Source organism: Paramacrobiotus metropolitanus, unplaced genomic scaffold (assembly GCF_019649055.1).
Source record: "Paramacrobiotus metropolitanus isolate TYO unplaced genomic scaffold, Prichtersi_v1.0 Parri_scaffold0000014, whole genome shotgun sequence".
NCBI classification, from domain to species: Eukaryota; Metazoa; Tardigrada; class Eutardigrada; order Parachela; family Macrobiotidae; genus Paramacrobiotus; species Paramacrobiotus metropolitanus.
This window is the reverse complement of record NW_026570234.1, coordinates 1,384,006-1,406,088: the sequence shown is the minus strand read 5'-3', so window position 1 is coordinate 1,406,088 and position 22,083 is coordinate 1,384,006. Positions and strand designations below refer to the sequence as shown.

At 39.6% G+C, this 22,083-nt stretch overlaps 1 protein-coding gene across 6 annotated transcripts; it reads left to right on the top strand.

Moving 5' to 3' along the window:
• The first annotated feature begins 4,780 nt into the window (after nucleotides 1–4,780).
• On the top strand, nucleotides 4,781–21,711 carry LOC129584634 (gamma-aminobutyric acid receptor subunit alpha-2-like). Of its 6 annotated transcripts, XM_055476874.1 has the most exons (15): nucleotides 4,781–5,495; nucleotides 6,469–6,502; nucleotides 11,354–12,086; nucleotides 13,154–13,257; nucleotides 16,133–16,200; nucleotides 16,419–16,590; nucleotides 16,901–16,949; nucleotides 17,020–17,102; nucleotides 17,264–17,413; nucleotides 17,649–17,728; nucleotides 17,792–17,942; nucleotides 18,587–18,775; nucleotides 18,910–19,094; nucleotides 20,188–20,822; nucleotides 21,324–21,711. In XM_055476874.1, the coding sequence occupies exons 3-15, from the start codon at nucleotides 11,896–11,898 to the stop codon at nucleotides 21,355–21,357; spliced, it is 2,091 nt and encodes a 696-aa protein (XP_055332849.1). In that variant the 5' UTR covers nucleotides 4,781–5,495; nucleotides 6,469–6,502; nucleotides 11,354–11,895; the 3' UTR covers nucleotides 21,358–21,711. The 6 variants fall into 6 exon arrangements, with proteins under 6 accessions (XP_055332849.1, XP_055332854.1, XP_055332853.1 ...); XM_055476879.1 differs by lacking the exon at nucleotides 6,469–6,502 and having other exon boundaries at nucleotides 11,577–12,086; XM_055476878.1 differs by lacking the exon at nucleotides 6,469–6,502 and having other exon boundaries at nucleotides 11,498–12,086.
• Nucleotides 21,712–22,083: the final 372 nt, after the last annotated feature.

Here is a 22,083-nt window from a genome sequence, read left to right as displayed (position 1 = left end):
AGCGTATTGTAGGTAGATAGATACAATATAAAATCAATCATTGGTCTGGAAATTGTGAAAAGTAGAGTTATCGCCAAAGTTAGGGACTGCAGGCTATTTTTCCGTTTAGAATTGGACGTTCCTGTTGCCCGATTAGTATACGGTGCATACATTGGTTGACTTTAGTTCTGAATTTAGTCCCGTGACCTTTAGTTCTGCTGGTTGCTCTAGATTATTTAATGTGCGTTTGGAAAGCTGCTCTTCGTCAGTCGTACGGCAGTCACAATAACCGCTTAACCGGAAACAGTTTTAATGTGGAGACAATTGTCTTTGTGTTTGTAACTGTGCACAATAAAAAGACGATGCATCTGGTCTCATTTTTATGTTTTCTTGCATCTGTTTTCACGAACCTCGGTAAGGAGAAAATACGAGTATATATGTTCGAACACAAACCGATATATGTAGCACGCAGATCATATGTATTTTTCTCATCGTTGGTCAGATTTACGTCTTTTACAGCTATAAATAGTGATTGCATTCTGATACTTGTAGCGTACTACAAAATTTTGATATTCAATTGAAATACTTAATTAAAGCTACGCCAGTAGAATGCACTATTTTAGAGCGGCACTGGCTTAGCACATAATTTGAGTGCACTATAATGTTGTTTCGCTGTTGTTTACATTAAAAAACGTACACGTATGAAAATATTGACGACCGCGCTTTATGTACCAGGGAATTTCGGATGTTTGCAAGCCGCCGAAGCGAAGATTGACACAACATTCCCCACAGCTAACACCAACCCGTTTCAAAGTACTCCATACCAGATCAGTCCGGAACGAATGCGCGAACTACGGGAACAGATGGAGGAGACCGTACAGAAAACCCAAGCACAAGAAGAAGAAGCAGCTTTCGAAGAAGAAATTCACGCCGCAGACGCGGTCAAGGGGTATCTCACTGCAGCTTTTCGCCCTCTTCACTTTTCACCCGAGCGCTTGGAGCAAATCCGCGAAGAATTCCGGCAAGAAATGGCGCCGATCGATGAATCAGCCGATATACAACGCTTGAAAGTGCAGCTTTGGTGGGAGCATTACTGCGAACGCTTTCTGGCCAATCATGACACGGCTGTGGGCATCAGTCGAGAGCAAATGCAAGAGCTCCGGAAACAGTTCCAACAACATCGAGACAAGGTGCACCGGATGCAGGATACAGTGGCGCAGCAGCATGAAGGAAAAGAGGAAATTCCACAAGATCCCGTGGTTCGTCGGCTCATTAACAATTTTACACTCGTTAAGCCCAGCTTTCCGCCACAATGGCCACTTTCTCGGACCTATCCCACGGCATATCTGAAGATCTGAAGCGACCTGGCTACAGCAACATTCAGCGATCCCAGCAGCAGCTACCCTAGACTGTTTACATGAATACTGCCGCTTTTTTCTTTGTTCTTTAGTGACGGCTACCAAATTTTGCTTGCAGCTGAATGAAATAATATTACGTAGTAACGTAGATACTACTCTAGATAGATATCCAGAATTTTCTTGTCTGCATTTCGCTTTACTCTTAATTGCTTGGGTCGGTTTATCGGATTCTTTTTTTTGTCGGCGTGCGTGCTAATTACATACATGCGTATTGATTTGTTGTGATTGTTCGTCACTGAAGTTTTAATTTTTACACCGTGGTAGGTACGCAGTGACACAATAATTATGTACTAAATTACTAACACTAGACTTCTGTGTCACCATTGGTCGATTGCTAATTTTCCGCCCCCGTCCGTAACCACTCCATAAGGGCTCAGTGCCCAAACGACTTTTGCGCTAAAGTTGACTTTTATAAATGCCTGCTTGCTAATAGAATAGAATAATCACCGCAAAAAGCTCAAATCTCCATTATCTGCAGTTCAAAACTCTATGTTGGCGCTGAAAAGACTTCCCTATTGCATGCGTGGTAAAGTAAAAACTATTTTTGAATTAGCCCTTTCCGGCTACATCGTTCACTGCCGGCTCGCAGTAACAAATCTGAAATTTTTTACTTTATTTTTCATTAATAGTGTGTAATGCGTTAAAAGTGAAAGTAATATGACCTTCGGGCCTCACGATCCAGGATTACGTAATTTGGCCACCACATGCACTGTACATATAATCATATAACCGTTTCTGAACTCCTGCAATACAGCATTTCAAATTAATCTACAGATAATAACTTACGAAACTGCAATATCAGGACAATCTCAAATTACAGTTCTTCATGACCGAGTTCAAGTTTGGTTAGTACATAAATACGCGAGCACTACGAGTATAAAATCATTTTGTCCGATTGATCTTTTAGTTCCAGTTGGAAACGAACTAATGATCCAGCTCGTTACATCACAGCTCCATGGAAAAACACAAACTATTCAATCCATGTTATGGTATAAGCATAAGCCGCTTGCACAGTCATTCCCCCCTTGATTGCAACCAGCATCCACAGACCATGAATAGACTGCGCAAAGGAATTTTTGTGTGACATGTGGCCGTGTGCTGGTGGTATTATTTTTCATCGGGTGGGCATTCTTGTGTGGTACGCGTGGGGACGCCGCTTTTGTATTAATATCTTGTGTCGTACTGTATCATTAGAGAGATGTTAAACGGACGACTTCATTCACGGCGACCGGGAGCGCGCCTGTTCCCTCCCTGTGTGCTGTCTTTTCCGGTTGGGTTATATATGCAGCAGAGCAGTATGCTTTGTAGTGCTGGCGGGCACAATAATGCCTCCCTTCCACCCGCTGACAACACCATATCCATTGTACTCCGTATTCCCCAGCCCGGTATGAGCAGCTGATCGCGAAAAAGGGATAATGCTGCAAGCACTAGTTCGTGGTGTTATTACCAGAGGGATACGTATCCCCCATACACACTACGCTCACACATCTCTGCTGGTTGACTGACGCAGTTTCAGTATTTTAGTGATTACACAACGTTACCATTATGCGATGATCCTGGGTTAAGCTATGAGTATGTATCATTCACTTGCAAGTGTGATTGCTGGGGTCTCCTGAATTTTTGAATACTCACGACTATTACAGAATCACGAAAATGCCGAAAATAACTTAAAATTTAACTTTTAATATATATCACATTAAAAATTATGGTATATGTCCGTCATTTGGCTGCTGTTTATGTAATAAAGTTAGCGCGATTAACAAAACATTATTATATATCTCTACTGGTAGATATAGATACTAGCGCACCTAAAACTGGATAGTTAATAAAATATAATGGAAAACAATCTGCGGGAAAAATTCATGTCGATATACTTCCTGCCACAATGTAGCTAGCCAACGTGACAATGCATGTAGCGTGTGAATATTGTACAGCCTAACGCAGTACGATGTGTTAAATAATATCAAACGTCCAATATACTTATGAGGATGTGCAAATCAAAAATCGTTGAAACTGGTAAAATTGTACGTGCTAACATCAGGTAGATGATGCATACGTTGCATACTTGGCGCCTTTATGTTCAGTTTTCCATATTAATTTGATTTCGTGCGAAATAATGCATAACTTGTTACTGTGATTTGGCGGCAACCCCGGCAACGTAATACGGAGAAGGTGTACAATAAGAGAAACAAAAATGTTGTGTTCCTATGGCTTTGCAACACCATTACCAGAATCAGTTTTTCTCCTACGAGTAGATAAAATTCCAACCATGTTAGTGCTTACAGTATTTTGCGTTATTGTTTGTCAATATTCAATCATATCATTCTTACTAGTCTATCTTCTGACGCTACAATAACGAAGACAGCAATACAACCGCTGATTTACAAAATTTATAATTATGCCGTTTGAGATGCCCAGTATATATGAATCCCTCCAAATCAGTTGTGTGTAGTATTACCTTTCGTGATTCTGTCACTACTGCCATATCGTGTAACATATTCGCAGACATAAACGCAAAGAGTTAATTGCCACTCAGGCCCAATGCAAAGGATTTAGAGAAATTGGCAACAATTATCGTGCAAATTCACGATCATCTGTATTGAAACCTAAATTTCAGAGTTTGCAGAAAATCTGGCTTAAGAACGTACGAGACTATGAGTTTTAGGTAAAACATATGTGTAAATTTTTTACAAATACAGATATAAAGTTTGTCAGTTTTAATCTGTAACTTGACTGATTAAATTTCACCGGAACACAAAACTGCGGTTATTAGAACTCTACAAAAATTAATGTACCCCAAAAATTCTTGGTACTTAAGAATGGTAATGTGCTTAGTACTGTCGATGGAGCGAATGAAGGCAATAAATTAAATGCAATGAATCGTTTACAATTAACATAATTCGCTATAATATCTATGCATATAATTATCTGACATGAAAATTAAAAAATTATATGACTAATGTAGCAGCTGTGCTAATCCAGGGGTTACGTTGACATGCAATTATTAATAATACAGCGACACAAAGTCGCCTGATCGCATGCCGGTACCGTGCCCATACGCAACGTATAATGATTGCAGTGAATCAACAATACAAGTTTGCCTGTGTCGGTGCTTTTTCCACCTCCATTCGTATACTATAGTTCCCTCATACACGAGCTACATGTGAAAATTATTGGGATACGATAATACAGATAGGTCCCGTTTGTAACGTACTTTTTGTACGATCCGGCATGTGGTACATACACATATATGCATTTCCATATATCCATAATATTCCAATGTGCATGCCGTACGTTACTGAATGCCTGCGTAATACGTGTTTACCCACATTGTATTTTATCCCAAATCTATCCAGTTGCAGCTTGATCCCATACAACTCGGAATATGGTAATACCTTGCAGTACTGCATTGGCATCCAAAGAAAGATGCCCGCGATTAGTTCGGTGGCATTCTGGGGCATTATTACTACACTTCAGTAGTTAATAGCTTCCGGAATGCTGGGTACATACGACATAAACTTTCATCCAATCGACTTGAGCCAAACTTCTTAACCCATCTATCTATACGTCGTTGAGACGAACCCATTTTTTGGATGTTATATTACGTTGGTCGTACCCGCAAAATAACATCGTTATGCTTTGCATCTTCGACAACTGCTGCTGCCATTCTATGCTGCATTTTGTAAGCGTGCATATATCTATATACGTGCTGGCCAATGCGAATCCCAACATTATGTACTGGAGTGCATCGTCCCTTTTTGCTTGAGTAGTTCTTCCTATCTTTTTTCCCGAACTCAAGCACATGCGTACACATAGAAAGCGAATAGGCACTACAGCGAGTGAGAGCAGTGCCGTGTGTGTATTTGTCGCCTCTTGTGCAGCGGAAGAACCTTGGCGCAGGCAATTTTAATGTTTCTCTACCATGCAGCGCCACAACTGATCCAGTTCGGCATTCTCACCAGTGAGCAGGAAAAAAATTATGGAAATCTTCCCTCAGCATTATCGTCGTCGGCAGATATCTGCCTTAGCCATCGATACTGCCCACGTTGATTTAGCGGATCATCAAGCAGGCGTAATATGATCTATGTGTGCAAACAGGTACGCGCCGCCGCCATATACATAGCCTTTTGCAATACAATATAATCGCATGCGTAGTATAACGCCATCGTCGCCAGGCGCAGGATATGTAAATGCCAGGAGTTGTGACATTTATCCTCCGCACACTTTTATTAAACTTTCATCACGTATATCGCGGAAGGCGTCAATATCCTTAACTCAATTATTATCTGCATTGATTTAAGGTTTCCTCCACTTGATTGCGCAAATAGCTGCTATTAGACTGCATCTGTCTGTGCGCAGTTGCCAGTTTGCTCTTTTTTTGCACTGATGGGAAAATTGCTTCTTCCCCTGTAATTTAATTCATCCCTTGCACTGATTGTAATGCCACTATAAATACGTGAATCATAATTGAACCACCTACAATAAATTGTTAAGTTTTATGCTGATACAATACCCGGATCATGCATTGTCCAGAAAAACTTTAATTCGCCTTCTTTGCAACTTCTTTTTGTTGCAAAAATATTTTTTGAAATTTTATGGTTACATGGATCAGTCACACATTATTTTGAAATTTGGGATACCTGGAATTTTAAAATTTTAACACTTACCTGTTGGTACGAGAATGTAAAAACGTTTTAGTGAAAGTATTTTTTGCGCTATAATTACAGTGATCATTTAATCAATGTTGCTATCAATAAAAGTCAGCAGTAGACTGTTCATTAAATGACAGCTTTTCGGAGGGAAAACTATTTCTTATGCCGTGGGTAAGCAAAGGTAAATTGGCAATGACTATTAATTACCGTTTTGTCTATTAATTATTTCCGTGCTTGACCTTTCTGCAATTTCAATGTTACTGCCAACCAGCGCCAAGTTAAAAGGTTGTAATGTCATTCGCCAAGATAAATATGATTGTTGGGATGAGCAGCTCTCGAGGAGCAATACAAACGTAATGGAAAGATAAATGCGGCATGCAAAGGATAAAGTAACACATGGCTGGTTCTCACTATTGCAGATCCCACAAACTGAAAGGGGTTTAAGGACCGTCGGTATGTATTTATAGGATAAGACATCATTACGCAATGCTTATGTATCCAGATTGTCAATCAAATCGGTTCCCAGCGATCACATCCAATCTCGTGCAGACCGCTTGAACAAAAACAAAAAATATTCTGAAGAATAAATTTAAAAATACGTATTTTGCAAAAGGTGTCAAAATTCTCTTCACTATGGCGATAGTATAGTTTGGCGAGAAGTTCGTTGAAGTTGTCACAAGTGGGACTACGTTTTTGGAGAGCAATTGTTTGAAAAGTAATTCAACACGTTTAGTTTAAACTGATTTTTTAACCTGCCAAAAATATTTTTTGCCGTTTTTATGCGTTTTTTTTGCCATAAAAGTATACGCTTGTAATTGATGCGGTGTACGGACATTTACAGGGAATGATTAGTCACTCAATCCAGTTTAATGCTATGATTCGAACTGTCTTTAAGCAAAACGTTGGTGTTAAATCTGGTATCTACAAAACAACTGAATTGATTCGATGATTAGCTTAATATCAAAGCCAATAAAAAAGTCATGATATATTTAGAAATTTTCCGGTGATGACAAAGTTTCCGCTTTCGAGGAAAGGCAAGATCAACTTACTTAATCATCTAGAAATTCTGTTGCCCTATATGAGATCTTGATAGCCTGCCTTTTTTATTGAATGCAGTCACCTTATTTCCGGTGTGTTGTATGCCGTTGACACAGCCAGTTAACAATTTCACTGGTGGTCATAATTGCACAGCGTGCGAAATTTTCCATACCTAATGGACGTTTTTCCGGCAAAAACGCGCTTCCTGGCGTGTAAGCCCAATTAGATACGTACTGTAATTTGATGTTTCGGGATCCGTTTGACGCGCAATTACTGCTAGCGCAGGCTTCTGTTTGAATTCCTCACTACGTATTAAAATTCTAATAAAAGTATTTCAGGATTTTGTGCAGCATATTGCCATAAGCCGAAGTGAACACTTAGAAGCATTTATGTACTGTACTGTAGCCTGTAGATTCGGTATTTTACAGAAGTGTGTACGAGGCGAATACAGCTCACCTCGTAATATTTTTTGCCGAAAAAAACAAACTGATTGAGAATAAATTGCAATCAGCTACCACACAGATGCACCAACTATGTGCTCTAGAAATAATACTTTATAGTCCAATCTGTCAGCTGTATCTTTAAGGTGTCAACTATATCTTTAAGCGGCATAACGAGACACAAAGTAAATATGCATAAAATAATTAATTTTATCATTGTTGTTCATAAATCAGGGCAACAATACATTTTTGATGGAGATATTTTTTGGTTAATATTTTTTCCAGCGTTTTTAGATACCGCCTAACAACGTCCTCATAATAATAAACCATAAAATTGGCTAAAATTTCCGGGTGGTGTCCATACCTACTTCTGCAAAAGCAAGTTCACGATCACATAAAAATGGTTCCAATCGAAAAGTCTGCTTTAGGAATTACGCAGAGGCCTCCTGGTGTCATAAATTGTAATGACATTATATTGTATTGATTTTGGATTTACAAGACTTGTAGGTAATCAGTTATAAACCTGTACTGATACTTCCTCATCCACAATCACTTGTGCCCGTATTACGGACGGATTGCCGACTAAACCCTTTTTACCGGTTAGAATATATAGCGATTTACGCCCATCGGAAATCCTATCAGCGCACTTAATTCATAATATAATTTGTCCATTACTCATGTGGGATGGCACTGGCCGCTGCGTAAAAAAAGTCGCGTTAGGAGTAGACGACAAAAAAACCCGGATAAATTATGTATGTCGCAATCTTATTGATTAGGCGTACTTAAATAATATGTCACATAGAAAAAGCTGGCTAAATATTTAATTATTTATGTTTAGCAGATATCTATTACTTATAAGATGTTGTACGTGCTAGGCGCTACATACTGCATAGTCTGTATTAATATATGCTGTTAAAGTCAACCAGAAGCAGGTAGCTGAAAAAACGCTTACTTAAACCTGATAAATCGTTAGGAGCATTTTGGAGTGCAGGCGCGTTGGCTTTTGTTATTTGTATGACATTTGCATTTTAAAAGAAAATATATGTGGATGAGGGGAAGAGAAAAGGCATAGCGATTTCAATTTGGCAACCTGGAAAAATGTGTCGTTGTTGAGGCTGTCAATGTCACGCAAGCTAACAATTCTGTATACACAGGAGACCTTGTGTGCGTTTCTGCTTGTCAAGTAAATTCATCAACGAAACAGAAGATATTTACCGAACATGTAGTCGTCACGATTTACACCACTGTCTTTCCACAAAAACATTTTGATGGATAATGCTGCTGTTATGCCGATGCCAGGGCGATACCGCGAGCAAACAACCACGGCCACGAGCCGTATGAACATGCTTTTGGGATTCTGCAAAACAAAAGCAGTCCACCTTGCCGTATCGGCACTCCATAAACAGTACAGATATACTATGGGGGAATGTTACGCAACGCATACTACTTGGATATCTATCCGTAGATCTTATACCGTAATTGGAGTTAACGTTATTAGTATCTATATCTTTCTTTGGCAGTGATTTAGTGCAATACTCGTATAAAATAATTACAGCTCAGTAAAATACGAGTATTTTAATGATGATATAATTGATATACTGTACAATACGCCGCTTAGGTATTCTAAAGTTAAGATTATCAAAAACTCTATAATATGAAATAAATAATCTGATCTTACAAATCTTAAGTAAACAAACGTTTGAAGCATATTCAGCAGCAGTTTTAATTGTAAAAATGTGAAGCCGATAACACAACCCATTACCTGTAAGTGTTTCGGAGTTCCTAACATATTAAAGAGATAAACAACAGTATCTGAAGTGTTTTTGAATATTTTTTCTATAAGTTGGACATTTTATGGTGCAGATACATAGCTGCAAAATATACTGCGCCTAACCATTTAGTAAAAGCGACAAAAGGATGCTGTAGTCCATAATTTTTTATGATTATCTGTAGTAATGGATCTTTACTTATTCGCAAACAGCTAAAAGCTGCAATCGTAGCGACAGCTGTCTGGTAGCGCCATGCAGTCGAAAAGCGCATTCACAAGGTTTATTATGGATTAAGCGCATTCAGGGTTGAGATCTTTAATATTATTCGTGTGGGAAATAATAGTGGTTTTAATTTTACTGCTTTTGATCATTTCATTAACTCTGCAACAGCAAGAAAACCATACACTAATTTTTGGTGAGATCAATGTGCAAACAAGCATTGAAGAGCTAGGCCTGCTGGCGAATAAAATACTGGTGCTAAGCTGAAAAAATATAAAATTAATATACTTATGTTAACACTTTTACGTTGCGCGTACGAGTTTTTCCACTTTCTGGCTGTGGTGATCTTTACTTTTTTAATAGTAACGTGTTCCACTGGAAGCATTGGTGTACCTAACTTATTTCCTTTATAAAAAGTGCTTTTACTTAGAGCTAGCGAAAGAATTTAGAATCAAATCTGAAATCACAGGATGCAGTTACAGCTTATTGTACGATTTGAACTCACTATCGAATTCTTAATTACACTACCGGAAATCTTGTTTTTGCTCTGCCCGGCACTATTAGTCGAGTATAACCAAAAAGTTTTGCTTGAACATATCGTCTCAACTAATCGGATGACAAATTGTTTGCGGAAGCAAGAAAACAAAGTGCACGAGCAATTCATCACGCCGTAATGTGTAGCCATTACAAGTAGAGTCCCCGTAACGACCAATAGAATCATTCAGCTTTTTAGCAGATTTTTGCAACTTTGCAGTGCTGTCAAATGGTGCTGCCATGAAAACGTATCCCTTTTGGTTGTATTATGCATACAGACGATGCATGAATACAGGAGCTTTATAAAAGCCTGTAGTAACAAAAAGCACAACCTTATATATGGACTATACTAGTGAAAAGCCGACAAAAAAATTTGCAATTCAATTTTTCTCGTTACGGAATGCCAGAGCCATAAATTGTATTCCCCTTTTAATCAATGAAAAGGGAGACGAATGATCTGGCGCGGCGCGCGCGCGTTAAGTACATTCTATACTGTTTCGCGCACTGTGAGATAGCAGGGTAATGATTTCTTAGTCAATAGATCCTAACATAACCCAACAGGAAATTTACTGGTAAATTTTGCCACTTTTACCAAAGATTTCTTGACATTGTTACGTAAATGACATTGTACTATACTTGGGACTGTGAACGAGTTGCGCGCCACTAAACTTTCTTAGTACTTATATACTTACGCACTCATTGCCGAAATGGGCAGAATGAAGTGATCATGCGGGAAGGAAGTTTCGTCACATCGATCTTTTTATCCCTATCCTGGACGATATATGTGCATATATCTATATGTGGGTGTCTTCACTTGTGCGGGCACTTGTATCTGTGTGGTACAATTTTGGCGGACTGTTCTGTTTACACGCGCACACGCGCGCGCGTCGCTTTCTACTCCGTATAGCGAATTAGCGATATCTACGCACTGTTGTAGTATGTGCGTATATGTGTCGATTTATTCCGTGTAGGATTTAGACAATCTGCTCTAACGGGCCAAAAGAGAAAAACATGCTAATTCCTTCTTCCTCTCCCTATTTACCTTCTCTTTAATAAACTCAAGTATTTCCAGTTCATCGCTGCCCGCTAACCGCGAAGCGATGTGTTCACAAAACCCGACGATTTTGCGGATATATGTGTACCGGCTAAGAGGACATTTATATTGTAACATAATACGGCTTTAAGAGACTTCCTGGCACAGCTGGCCATTCTGTGTGGGTTTTCACGACGATCTATTTTGTATGTAGTATATTCACTAGGTTCTGTGTGTGTGCGTAGTATACGCAAAACTCCTTGCTTTTTAGGTAAGATGAGAATAAAGACGAATTGAAGTTGAACGTTGAGGCGTGCGCGCGCGGACGTCGAGCCAGGGATTGGCTGTGTAGTTTGGATGTTACAGCAACTAATACACTATCTATCGTAATCGACTTGTTAACGAAGTTCCCTAGCCTGCAGGCAAATACAGCCCGGGTATTTTTTCGGGGACAAAAAATACCATCAATCTGCTACCAACTCGGTTATCTGCAGTGCATTGCCAGTGTATCGGCAACGCCGGGATTATGCTTAAAGATTACTTTGACCGATATGCTCCACTGGACTGGTCCCAAACGGTGTCTTAAATACTGCAAGTGACCTTTGCGGAAATATTGTAACGGAAGCGATATTTGTGAATGCGCGTGGTATGGAGGATATGGGGGATTTTCTATGCCGTTTAGTGTGACATCTCCGCTACGGATCACTGCCTGTTTGGAGTTGTTTTTTGCTCAGCTACTCGTGGAATATTATAACCGTGGCTGCTGCTGGCTGCCAGAAGCGGCAGTCGTTGCAGTAGTGATTACGAGGAAAGATGCAGCTGGGTGATAGGGGCACTGTGCTGATCCATGACAAATCCTCGGTCAGACAGTCGTCGCGGCTACCGTTATCCGTTGTGCTGAAAAGGAAGTGCATTTCATTGTGCGGTTACTGGGGAATGCTGATCATGTTACTGTATGGATTCGGCCCAGTCACGGCAACGCCCAGAGGACCACTTCGAGGACGGTAAATATTTTACTAATGCTGATACTGACCGTAAATGTCCGAGCAAAAAAGGAGGATATTTGATTGACCGGAAATGATATATTTAGATGCTTTCATTCAATTGTTTTATTTGTTTTGCAACAAATATCGTACTACAGTTTACAAAGCGGATTACTGTGCATAAACAGGAATTTTTTACATAAAAATTCGAAAATAAGCCGCTACTGAGACATTACATAATATTTTATGTATTTGTCGTACCTGGTGTATGTATTTTGTTTTGCACCAAATTTTGAGTAATTGAAGTCAGCCAATTCTTCACAGCTTTTGCTGTACGAAGCCCATTAGTATCTTATCGTATTGTAAAAAATCTTATTTAGTTTCTTAGCATTTTATGTTTCGGTTAAGATACTCACCCGCTAGCAAAAATTAATTTTGGAACAACGATTTTGCAGGCAAACGTAAGAAAATGCTTATCGTTTTCCGCAAGCACGTAATGGCAAAATCATTGGTAAAGAGCAATCCATCTGGCAAGGTAGTAAAAATTTATCAAATGAAAAAAATTTCCATGCAAAAATTAGGTCGAGAGTAGAGTCAAATCGAGTGCAAAGCTATACTTTTTGTCTTAACGGTATCAGAAGTGGTGGCAAAAATGTACAACCTGGACAAAAAAATTAACACAAATAAGCGCAGGGTTAATATTAGCTGCATTCTTTACAGTTGAGAGCTTAATATAGACACTTCTTTGTTAGAACTAAAACGAGTATTCTCCCTGTTTCAAATAAACGGGATTCGATTGCAAATTGTACATTTACCTGTACTTGTTACGCTTCGTAATGCCTAACGTATATATGTACAGTGGTGCACGGCACTTTATCTACAAACCGCAATCTAATTATTGGAGTTGCGGTGAATGGTCACATCGGCCATTTTATCTATGACGCAAGTGGTTCCGGAACGAATCTGTACAATAGAGGACGTAAAGCGCGCAAATCGGCACCGGAAATGATCCTTAACATTGTCAAGTGAACCTTAATTTGATCGGTTGTTTTTAAAGAGTTCAGCGTCTGGTATTGTCTTGCTTACAGGAATCATCAAACTGGTCAGATATTTACGGAGAAGGAGATTCTGGATATGCTACTGGAGAACTACGATAATAAACTCCGTCCACGGACAACCGTCAACGGCACAGGCAAGTCAACGAGTTGGCCGTGATTAGATTGTCAAAAAAACCTAGTCAGATGTGTACGTATACGTGAACACTGCAACGAATTGTGTGAGTACTGTAGTCTGGATGCTGTTGTACGCTTACATAGTGTTACGTTAAGACGGGCGTAATACTCCCACAATGCTCATGGTAAGCGAAAGTTATCCAGTTAGCGCTTGGCATAATTGAGTTTTATTATCCTCTTGTAAGATTGCAGAATCTAGTTGCCTTTTTCCACTTGAACGCTTCCTTGCTTGCGTACGTTACTATGCGCAGCAGCAGCAATCGATGTGTTAAGGCGCATAGTGTATATGTACGCCCATATATACACAGCCAACGGAATTAAATCCCATCAAGGTTATCTTACCCAGAATCCCCCATCGTATGAGCTACAGAAAACAGTTATCCCGCGCGCACCCAAGGAGATTTTTCTTAATCGATTATTGACCGACAATCTAACAAGATTAGCAAAAAAATATAGAACAATTTGTTAATAGATTTTTCGCCTAAATGGCTGAGGATAAATCATATTAGGGCAGTTATTTTTGCTTGCGACAGTCTTAAGACATGCATCGATACTTAAGAGCATGTACTGCAAAGCAGTACAGCAAAACTTCGTGCGCACTTACATATTTTCTGTCAACCTTGATGGAAAGCATTTTTGCTGGTGAAAAGCATTTTGCAGCCACTACTAATTGAATCTGGCATAACTAGAATGCATGCATACTGGATGTATTTTTGGCAAACAAAAGGTTAGCTCTTAGTTGCACTATACAAAAACTTAGTATAGTGCAACTAAGAGTATTACTTTGATTACAAACAAACTCGCGCATACAGTATTCTAGGATCATATGGGGAATAAATTTATACAGGCATTTATTTATCGTACTACCACAGAAATAACCAACTCTAAATTGCAGCTCAAAATTACGGCAATACACGGGATTACAATTAGTGTTGTTTTTAAAAATCAAAATTATTATGCAGTTTTATCTTTAGCAACGGGAAACAAACCTGACCTGAATTATTTCTTTAAGTGATGCAATCATTTTCACCAAAATAAACGTGTGTGAGATATCTAAAAAGCGGGAAATGAAGCTACAGCTTGAGCCATGCAGAGCAAGCATTTAAAGATGATACTATTATAGATGTATCCAAAGCTAATTCATTCTAAAGTCTAAAGTCTAAACTCCCGTTGCGGCGCCATTAAGAACCTATTTATATAGTTTTATCAAAACACTAAAAAGCATCTGATTGAGAAGTCTGTTTGATGATGCCGCTGTGTAGTCAAAAAATTTTAATGTAATGCGACATCAACCAACAAAGTGATTTCGGCGCAGGAGGTCAGCTTGCAATAAGTCATTTAAAGGTCAGAAATGTTCTGATTACTTTTTTTCGACCGCTGCACTTTCCGCTTGCGGCGTGATAATAATTTTAATGATTTTTTCTCATCGTTGTTATCCAAATCTTCCAGATCAAACATCGTGAGCTAGTTTTCCTGGTTAGCAAAAAAATTTATGAAAACAACATGTACAAAAAATGTCACATTATACGTAAAACTAGGGTCGCTGCCATTTTCAACACGGAGTATTTTGATTACAATTCCGAGTGGCGACGCGTAGGCCTTGCGCCGTCGCTCTGGGCAACACACCAGCAAAACAATATTACTTCCGGAATGGTTAGGACTTTTGTCAGCCTGCTGCCCGCATATGCACAAGGGACAGGGAAAACCGGGCATAATCCTGTAACTCTACCAGGCAGAAAATCCCGGCTATGCCATCGATTATTAGTATTTTACATTTTTTGTCTATTTATCTAGAAATCCTGCTTGGCTGAGGTTATAAATATATATTCGATACATCATTCAAATAATAGCAAGCTCGAGACTTTTCCCTTTTGCCTTCGGGCGATGAGACAACGTTCCCAATACATAGCACGTTTCCGGCAAATATACACCGCGCGCCCGCTCTCTACCGCACACTCTATACAGATTCAATGCTTAATCACGCAATGAGTATCTGGACAAAAATCGATGCCGGCCAGCCCATGGCCAGAGCCGGGAAAAATGTCAGCAAATAATCTTACAATTACTGAAACGGTATCAAAAAAAGATGGTGACGCAAGAGCAGTGTAGAAAGACTCTTAAGGTAAATACAAATCTTATAATGATCTTTACAGTGTGTGTGCGCATATACTGCAGCAGTGTGTCCCGTGTTTATAGTGGGCCAGTAGCGAAAAGTGGCATGTGCTTCTGGTCCTGCATCACTTATAACATTCTCAAGTGGTCCATGAAAAAAAGATGGAAAAATCAATACAATGCCCTCCAACGTTGTATGGGTATATGTGTGTATTGCGGAGGGGAATATTTCTTTGAGGGATTCTATTCATACACACTGCTTCTTCCTTTCTGGACACAGTCATCACATTGTATCAACAAATATTGCCGAGCAAAGTTACTCGCTCCTTTTTACCCATCCAGGCGGTCGGCTTGACGTTGAGCTTGAGCAACGTTATAATTTATTGCCTGATGAGCCAAATACTATGAAATTAATGGTCAGTCCGATGATCGAAGACTGATGATTTACATTGGATGGGAAAATTGATTTATTTCATGCTCAAAGATGACTTTAAACATTATACTGCTAAAGATTCTTACAGTAAAAAAAGCGATTTCCTGACATCTTCGAGTGCTTGGCCGCCTTGGCGGCTTGACGCGTCCGAAATTTGTGAAAAAAAAATAAAATCTTTTGATTTGCTTGGACTCGTATTGCTTACTGCAGAACAATACTATTAGCGTTGCACCTGAAATTTTTGTAACAGTTCACAAAAATTAACAATTATATCAATTGTTATATTTCAGCTGGCCCAGTTTATGTGCGCGTTAATCTACTGGTGCGAAGTATATCCAAAGTCGACGATTTAAATATGGTAAGGACTAAGTATTCATTAGAGGGGTTGCTCTTTTTAGGGACAAAAAATTTTTTGTGTTTGGGAAGTTAAAAATTTTTGCCGGCATAGTTCTTACTTAATCTTAAATATTACATTCGCAAAGCCTGCATATATTTCCGGCTGTCATTTATACCGGAGAATAACAAAGTGGTTAACTAATAAATTTTCGGGTTCTTAAAAGATATCTAATCGTTTAGGAGTACAGCACACAGTTAACGTTTCGGGAGGAATGGAATGATGACCGACTGGCGTATGATGATGGCGGTTCTCATGAATATTTGGTACTGCCTGACCCCGACCGAATTTGGAAGCCTGATTTATTTTTCCAAAACGAAAAATCGGCACATTTGCACAACATCCTTGTCCCTAGTATGAATTTGGCATGCTATTAATTTTTGCCTGCTACGCTTTTGTGTTTTTGGCGGCTACTGTCCGGTAAGAGCATATTTAGATGCTTGTTTTTATTAGTTGCGCTATAATAAATTTTACGACTCATTTATACCATACTCACATCCAAATTTTGCAGCTAATGTTAACTGCAAAAATATTGAATGTAGGATTTCAAAACTAATTGCTCTGATGATGACATTGCCAGTGCTGTTGCGCCTGCTTATTGTGCTGTAGCAGTTTTGCTCATATCCCGAAATCATACTAATTTAGTTCTTTTCTTATGCCATAGACGTCTTCTTTCGCATTTATCCTAACGGGGACATTATGATGAGCATTCGGTCTGCTTAACTCTTTATTCTCCATGAAGCATGAACAGTCAAGCTAATTCTGTGCTTTTCCATTTCTCAGATTATCTATAACACTCGGATGTCCCATGGATCTGCGGTTTTTTCCCATGGACCGGCAAGTCTGCGAAATTCGCATGGCCAGCTGTAAGCCACGGTTAAGCTAACTGTTGCGCAATGTGATTTGCGTGTTGATTACCGGCGCATATATGCTTTGGTTAGGTGCATGGTTATGAATATTTGTTCGCATTGTCACATTTACCTCGTTAAGGTTTTTGAGTAACATATATATAGCTGGATTTTTTCAGACGGCTATACGACACGCGATATTGACTTTGCATGGAAAACATCCTCGGATCCCGAATTCTATCCCGTGCAGGTGGCACCGGATTTATCTATGCCACGATTCAGATTAGCCGGACGCCGCGTCGGATTGTGCTCTTCGAACACGGCAACCGGTACAATTTCGTTTACTATTACGTAATAATTAACCGTATATTTGTGTAGTAGTGTTGTAGTTCGGGTGTTATGTATATTGTCTGTTATATGACCACCAGTTATCACTAAAAATTTTAATTTTATTATTTTCTGGCTAAACCTTTTATCACTGCGTTTGGATTTGACGAGTGAATAAAAAAAACCTTACAAAATGAACCAGACAGTCGAACTAATACTGCGTTTTGGTATTAATAGGAAGTTACAGTTGCCTCAAAGTGGCGCTATTTTTCCAACGGGAGTTCTCCTATTATCTGGTGCAAGTTTATGTGCCCACCGTAAGGTCACTCCATTACAAAAGTTCAACAACAGCTGCTGGCAACGGTAACCTTTATTTTCAGTGTATGTTGATTTTTGTCTCCTGGGTATCATTTTGGCTGGATCCAGAAGCAACACCAGCTCGGGTTTCGCTGGGTGTTACAACTCTTTTAACAATGGCCACAACCCAGTCTGGTATCAACTCCCAGTTACCCCCCGTCTCATATACGAAAGGTGCGTTTTCTTGAGGAGACATATATAAATAAGTATTATTTTGCCTAAACTGGAATTGTGTCGATGTATTACCGTTTCTTTGTAACCATGTTTTTTTAAGTTGAAGAAGTTTTGTTGATTTTTTAAGCAAAATTATGTTAGCAAACGCTACCATCGCGCGACTTGCGAATAACAGACGCGCGCAAATATCCAGGCATCAGCGTCTATACCAAGCAGACACTTTATTATGAAAAAATTATGCAAACTTCATTTCCTATTTTTCCATCAAATACGTGACAAGATGTCTAACCGTAGGTTAGCTAGTTACCATAATTTCGACGCTTAATTCGTATACGAGAGAGACTGGCACGCGCCATCTGAGTAGCCCATTAGCCGAGAAAAAGTTCAAGCTAATAACAATAATTTAGCATTGGGAGAATACAGAATTACAAATATACAAGGCGAGTACTGCATAAATGAACTGGACCTGCTTATGTTAATTATGATTTGTCACTAGTGCTGTAATTTTGTTCTTCCTACGGAATTTTTTATCATAATGTGCCGAGGTCGAGAAAAAATAGCCGGGTAATCTGCACAACGGAAAGAAGCGATAACCTTACGTCAAAACTGTTTGTATAATTACTTTCGTTTTTTCTATACGACAGCAATCGATGTATGGACCGGCGTGTGCATCACATTCATTTTCGGAGCATTGTTAGAGTTTGCATTTGTAAATTACTGGAGCCAAGTGGATAAAGCCCGGCAGCGCAAACAGCAAGAAGCAAACAAAAAGGAGGAAGCAGCTCGTAAGGAACTGGAAGCAGCGGCCACCGCCGGCACGGCTGCACATGCAGGCATGTATTTATTCATGTTCTGCTTTCTATACCCTGCATGCATGTTGAGTCGACTAGTTCCGTTTGTCCCCAAGATTGACTTTTTTACGTAAGTACACCTAATCATGCGACCGTCTTGGCCTTCTATTCAACAGCCGGTAATCTCGGACCAAAAAAGCCCAGCCAGACATCATTAGATCATTATGGACAGCATCGTATGCACTCCATGAATCGGCGCTCACAAAGGTCACCGGTCTATCGGACCGGAAGTAGTGGCACACGGCTGGATACGGAAAACGAGCTGCTGGAAGTCGAACGTAATCCATCCGCTTACGCACTGGTATGCAGCAGATTCCAGTAACGTAACTGCGCCATTACTGTAATTTGAGCGGTTAGCGACTAATGTGAACTAATTGCTGCCGTCACACAGAATTACGCCATATTTCCAGTGCAGTGTCGTAATGGGCGCGCGTTCTACCCAATCGCACCCGGTTCAGCGGAATACCCCAAATTAAAGCTTGTTATTGACTTTTAACTCCAGCAGTATATATTATTCACGTGCTTACTAGGTTATTGAGTTCATTAGGGTTTTCCAAATATACTGTTATAGAAAATCGTTTGTTCAGAAGTGTGCCAAAGTTTCCGAAATCTGTGCGCTTGTGCTAAATTTTAAAATTATAATAATCGGGAAGGATTGCGAATTTGCAAACAGGAAATTTACTATTGATGCACCTGGATATCGATTCATAACACTAGAGTTTTTGCGTTCAGGGCACTTTTCCAGTGTCCCTTGACAATAGGCCTTAGGTCATTTAAAACTAAGTCTGAATATTTACTAGTTGCACCCTATACATAAGCGAGACAAACAATTATTGACACAGTGTACGTAAAAGTGCTTGATAAAAATTCCACACATCGACAATTTCAAGTGTCATAATTTGAGAATGCTCATTTATGTGAAGAGGTCCTGTAACAAACCCGCATTGACAGCGAACGTTAGCGCACCTGAACTCTTGAAGGTGTTTCGCTTAGGAAACGAAGATTACACACAACCGTGAAATTTTAAATTCATGACGAAAAATGCTCAGCCCTGTACTGACCTGTAGAGATAAAAATTTCATTTTATCAGTATATACGAGTACATAGTTTATTTGGCTATTCGCGCGAAATATACAGATACTGTCTACCCTAAGTACGTTTTACTGCTGTTTAACATTAAACATTTTTTAGATACCTATTACGAATTTCTGTATTTGTTAAAAATAATGTGAACATAAAAATCAAAACATTGATAGCACTTAAAAAATAGAAATGCTGATAGAAACATTTACAATATAGATATATTGATGAAAATCGAGTACACTACTTACGCACATTTTTCATCGCACAGAAAGTTTTATGAATTCGTTTTGTAATTATCCTTTTATATATAGCGGCCACTGCTACCTCAGCGATCGAAAAGCCGATTAAACACATCGGGCGATAATCATCCGTCTTCCTTCTTAATCCAAACCTGCGCCGAATGCAACGATATGGGCATCAGCGTAGACGATGGCCTGCCGGACTACCAGAACTACGACGCCGATCTGCACAATGACATGGAGGAAACCGCCCTGGACGAGGGTGACGGCGGCGGGATGGTGCGAATGCGCAGCATCGGACGTAATCGATCACAGCGCAGTAACAAGAGCTCACTGCGCTGCACCATGCACGATCCGCACTTCACCCTACTGTCCAATCCTTCCATATCGGCAGCGGATCTGGAGGCCGGAAATGCTCATAATGTAGCGGCCGCCACGGCGGCTGCCGCGGCGGCACACCGGCACGCCATGACCAATCACATCGGCGGCAGTGGGACGATGCTGCCCGGTGCCGGGTCCAGACGCGACTTACATGCATCGAGTGATTTAGATGATCATAAACGAGTTGCTCAACCGAAACAGCGAAGTTGCTTCGGCGGCCGTATACGCGTACCGTCGAAGCGTGCCAAGAAAATTGATTTCTTCTCCCGGTTGGTGTTCCCTCTGGTGTTCCTCATCTTCAATTTACTGTACTGGAATCTCTATTTGTAAGTCATATATACATCTTTATAGCGGGCATCGACCACATTTGTGGTTTTAAATAGTTCTTCTTAATATGCACGACCTTTAAGGAAGAGCATAGGATCAGACGGCTTTGTACACCATATATACTGAGCGTAGTATAGAGTACCTCAATTTTATCAAAATTTTACAAAGTCAGTTTTATGATCTGCAATGCAGACTACCAGTTTTACAGATTACCTCATCGTTATTAATAGCTATGGTTCCATGGTAATTACTGTTCGCCCTCATTTTTTTATCTGCTTTACGCATAAAATGCAATCGGTAAACAAATGTACATTCGACTAACCATAAGTTTAACAAGTTTCCAAATATGTTTTTAATTAGGTACTTAGGGAAACGTTTTAGGAAATATTTTTCAGAAAACCGCAACGATCGAACTTACAATTCAAAAGGAGTACAGCTAGATATTAAACCCGGTTTGAAAGCGTTACAATGGAACAGTCTATTGATTACTTTCTTTGCAGGGGCAACGTGCGAGAATGGCCAGAGAATATATAAGTGATTTGGGTTCGGCGTGATGCATCGTCATGGAACACTTTTCTCAAGAGACCAAAATTGTATTTAAGATTTTAACTCAATACATTATACATACCCCGAATAACATTTTATTGTCAACCTGAGAGTGTGGTGATGAATGGGAATGTCAGTGGTGATTACGCAGATCTGATCCGTTGAGTTGCGGCTTTAATTTACACTATTAATTTTGACCTTTGACTTTAATTTCAATGCATTCCACGCAATACTCAAAAGAGCGGCCTTAATTATTTACTGTTCTGATTTTACTGATATCTGATTTAACTTCTATGCAGTGAGATGTCGTCAAAACCGGTTAATTTAATTAAAAGAAGAGAATACGAGGTAAATTTCGCTGGCTTTCTGATGCGCACGCCGTCGCCGTATGAACTCTGCAGTCTGGCGTAACCTTACGGCTCACGGTCAACCACAAATATTCAAAACAAGTTACGAATAAACAAAAAAAGAAAGCTAGCTATATACAGGGCGACTTCACCCCGTACTCAAATATTTCCAATCACTATCAAAATTTGAATACGAACTACTGATAGGGCTACAAACACTGTTTTCCGGATTATTTCAGATATAAAGATGCTTACGTGTACACCCCGAATTTCGGAAGCCGCCTAAGGATAAAGGAAATAAACACCCTCACCATGTCAGCATCGTTTGCTAAACACACCAAACATAAGTTCGAACCGAAAGCCATAA

Bases quoted from the DNA above. Each gene is read 5' to 3' on its own strand.
- LOC129584634 (XM_055476879.1), top strand. From the start codon at position 11,896: ATGCAGCTGGGTGATAGGGGCACTGTGCTGATCCATGACAAATCCTCG. The intron at 17,729-17,791 runs GTAAGGTCACTC...CTTTATTTTCAG, and splicing joins TGCAAGTTTATGTGCCCACC to TGTATGTTGATTTTTGTCTC. The intron at 17,943-18,586 runs GTGCGTTTTCTT...TCTATACGACAG, and splicing joins CCCCGTCTCATATACGAAAG to CAATCGATGTATGGACCGGC.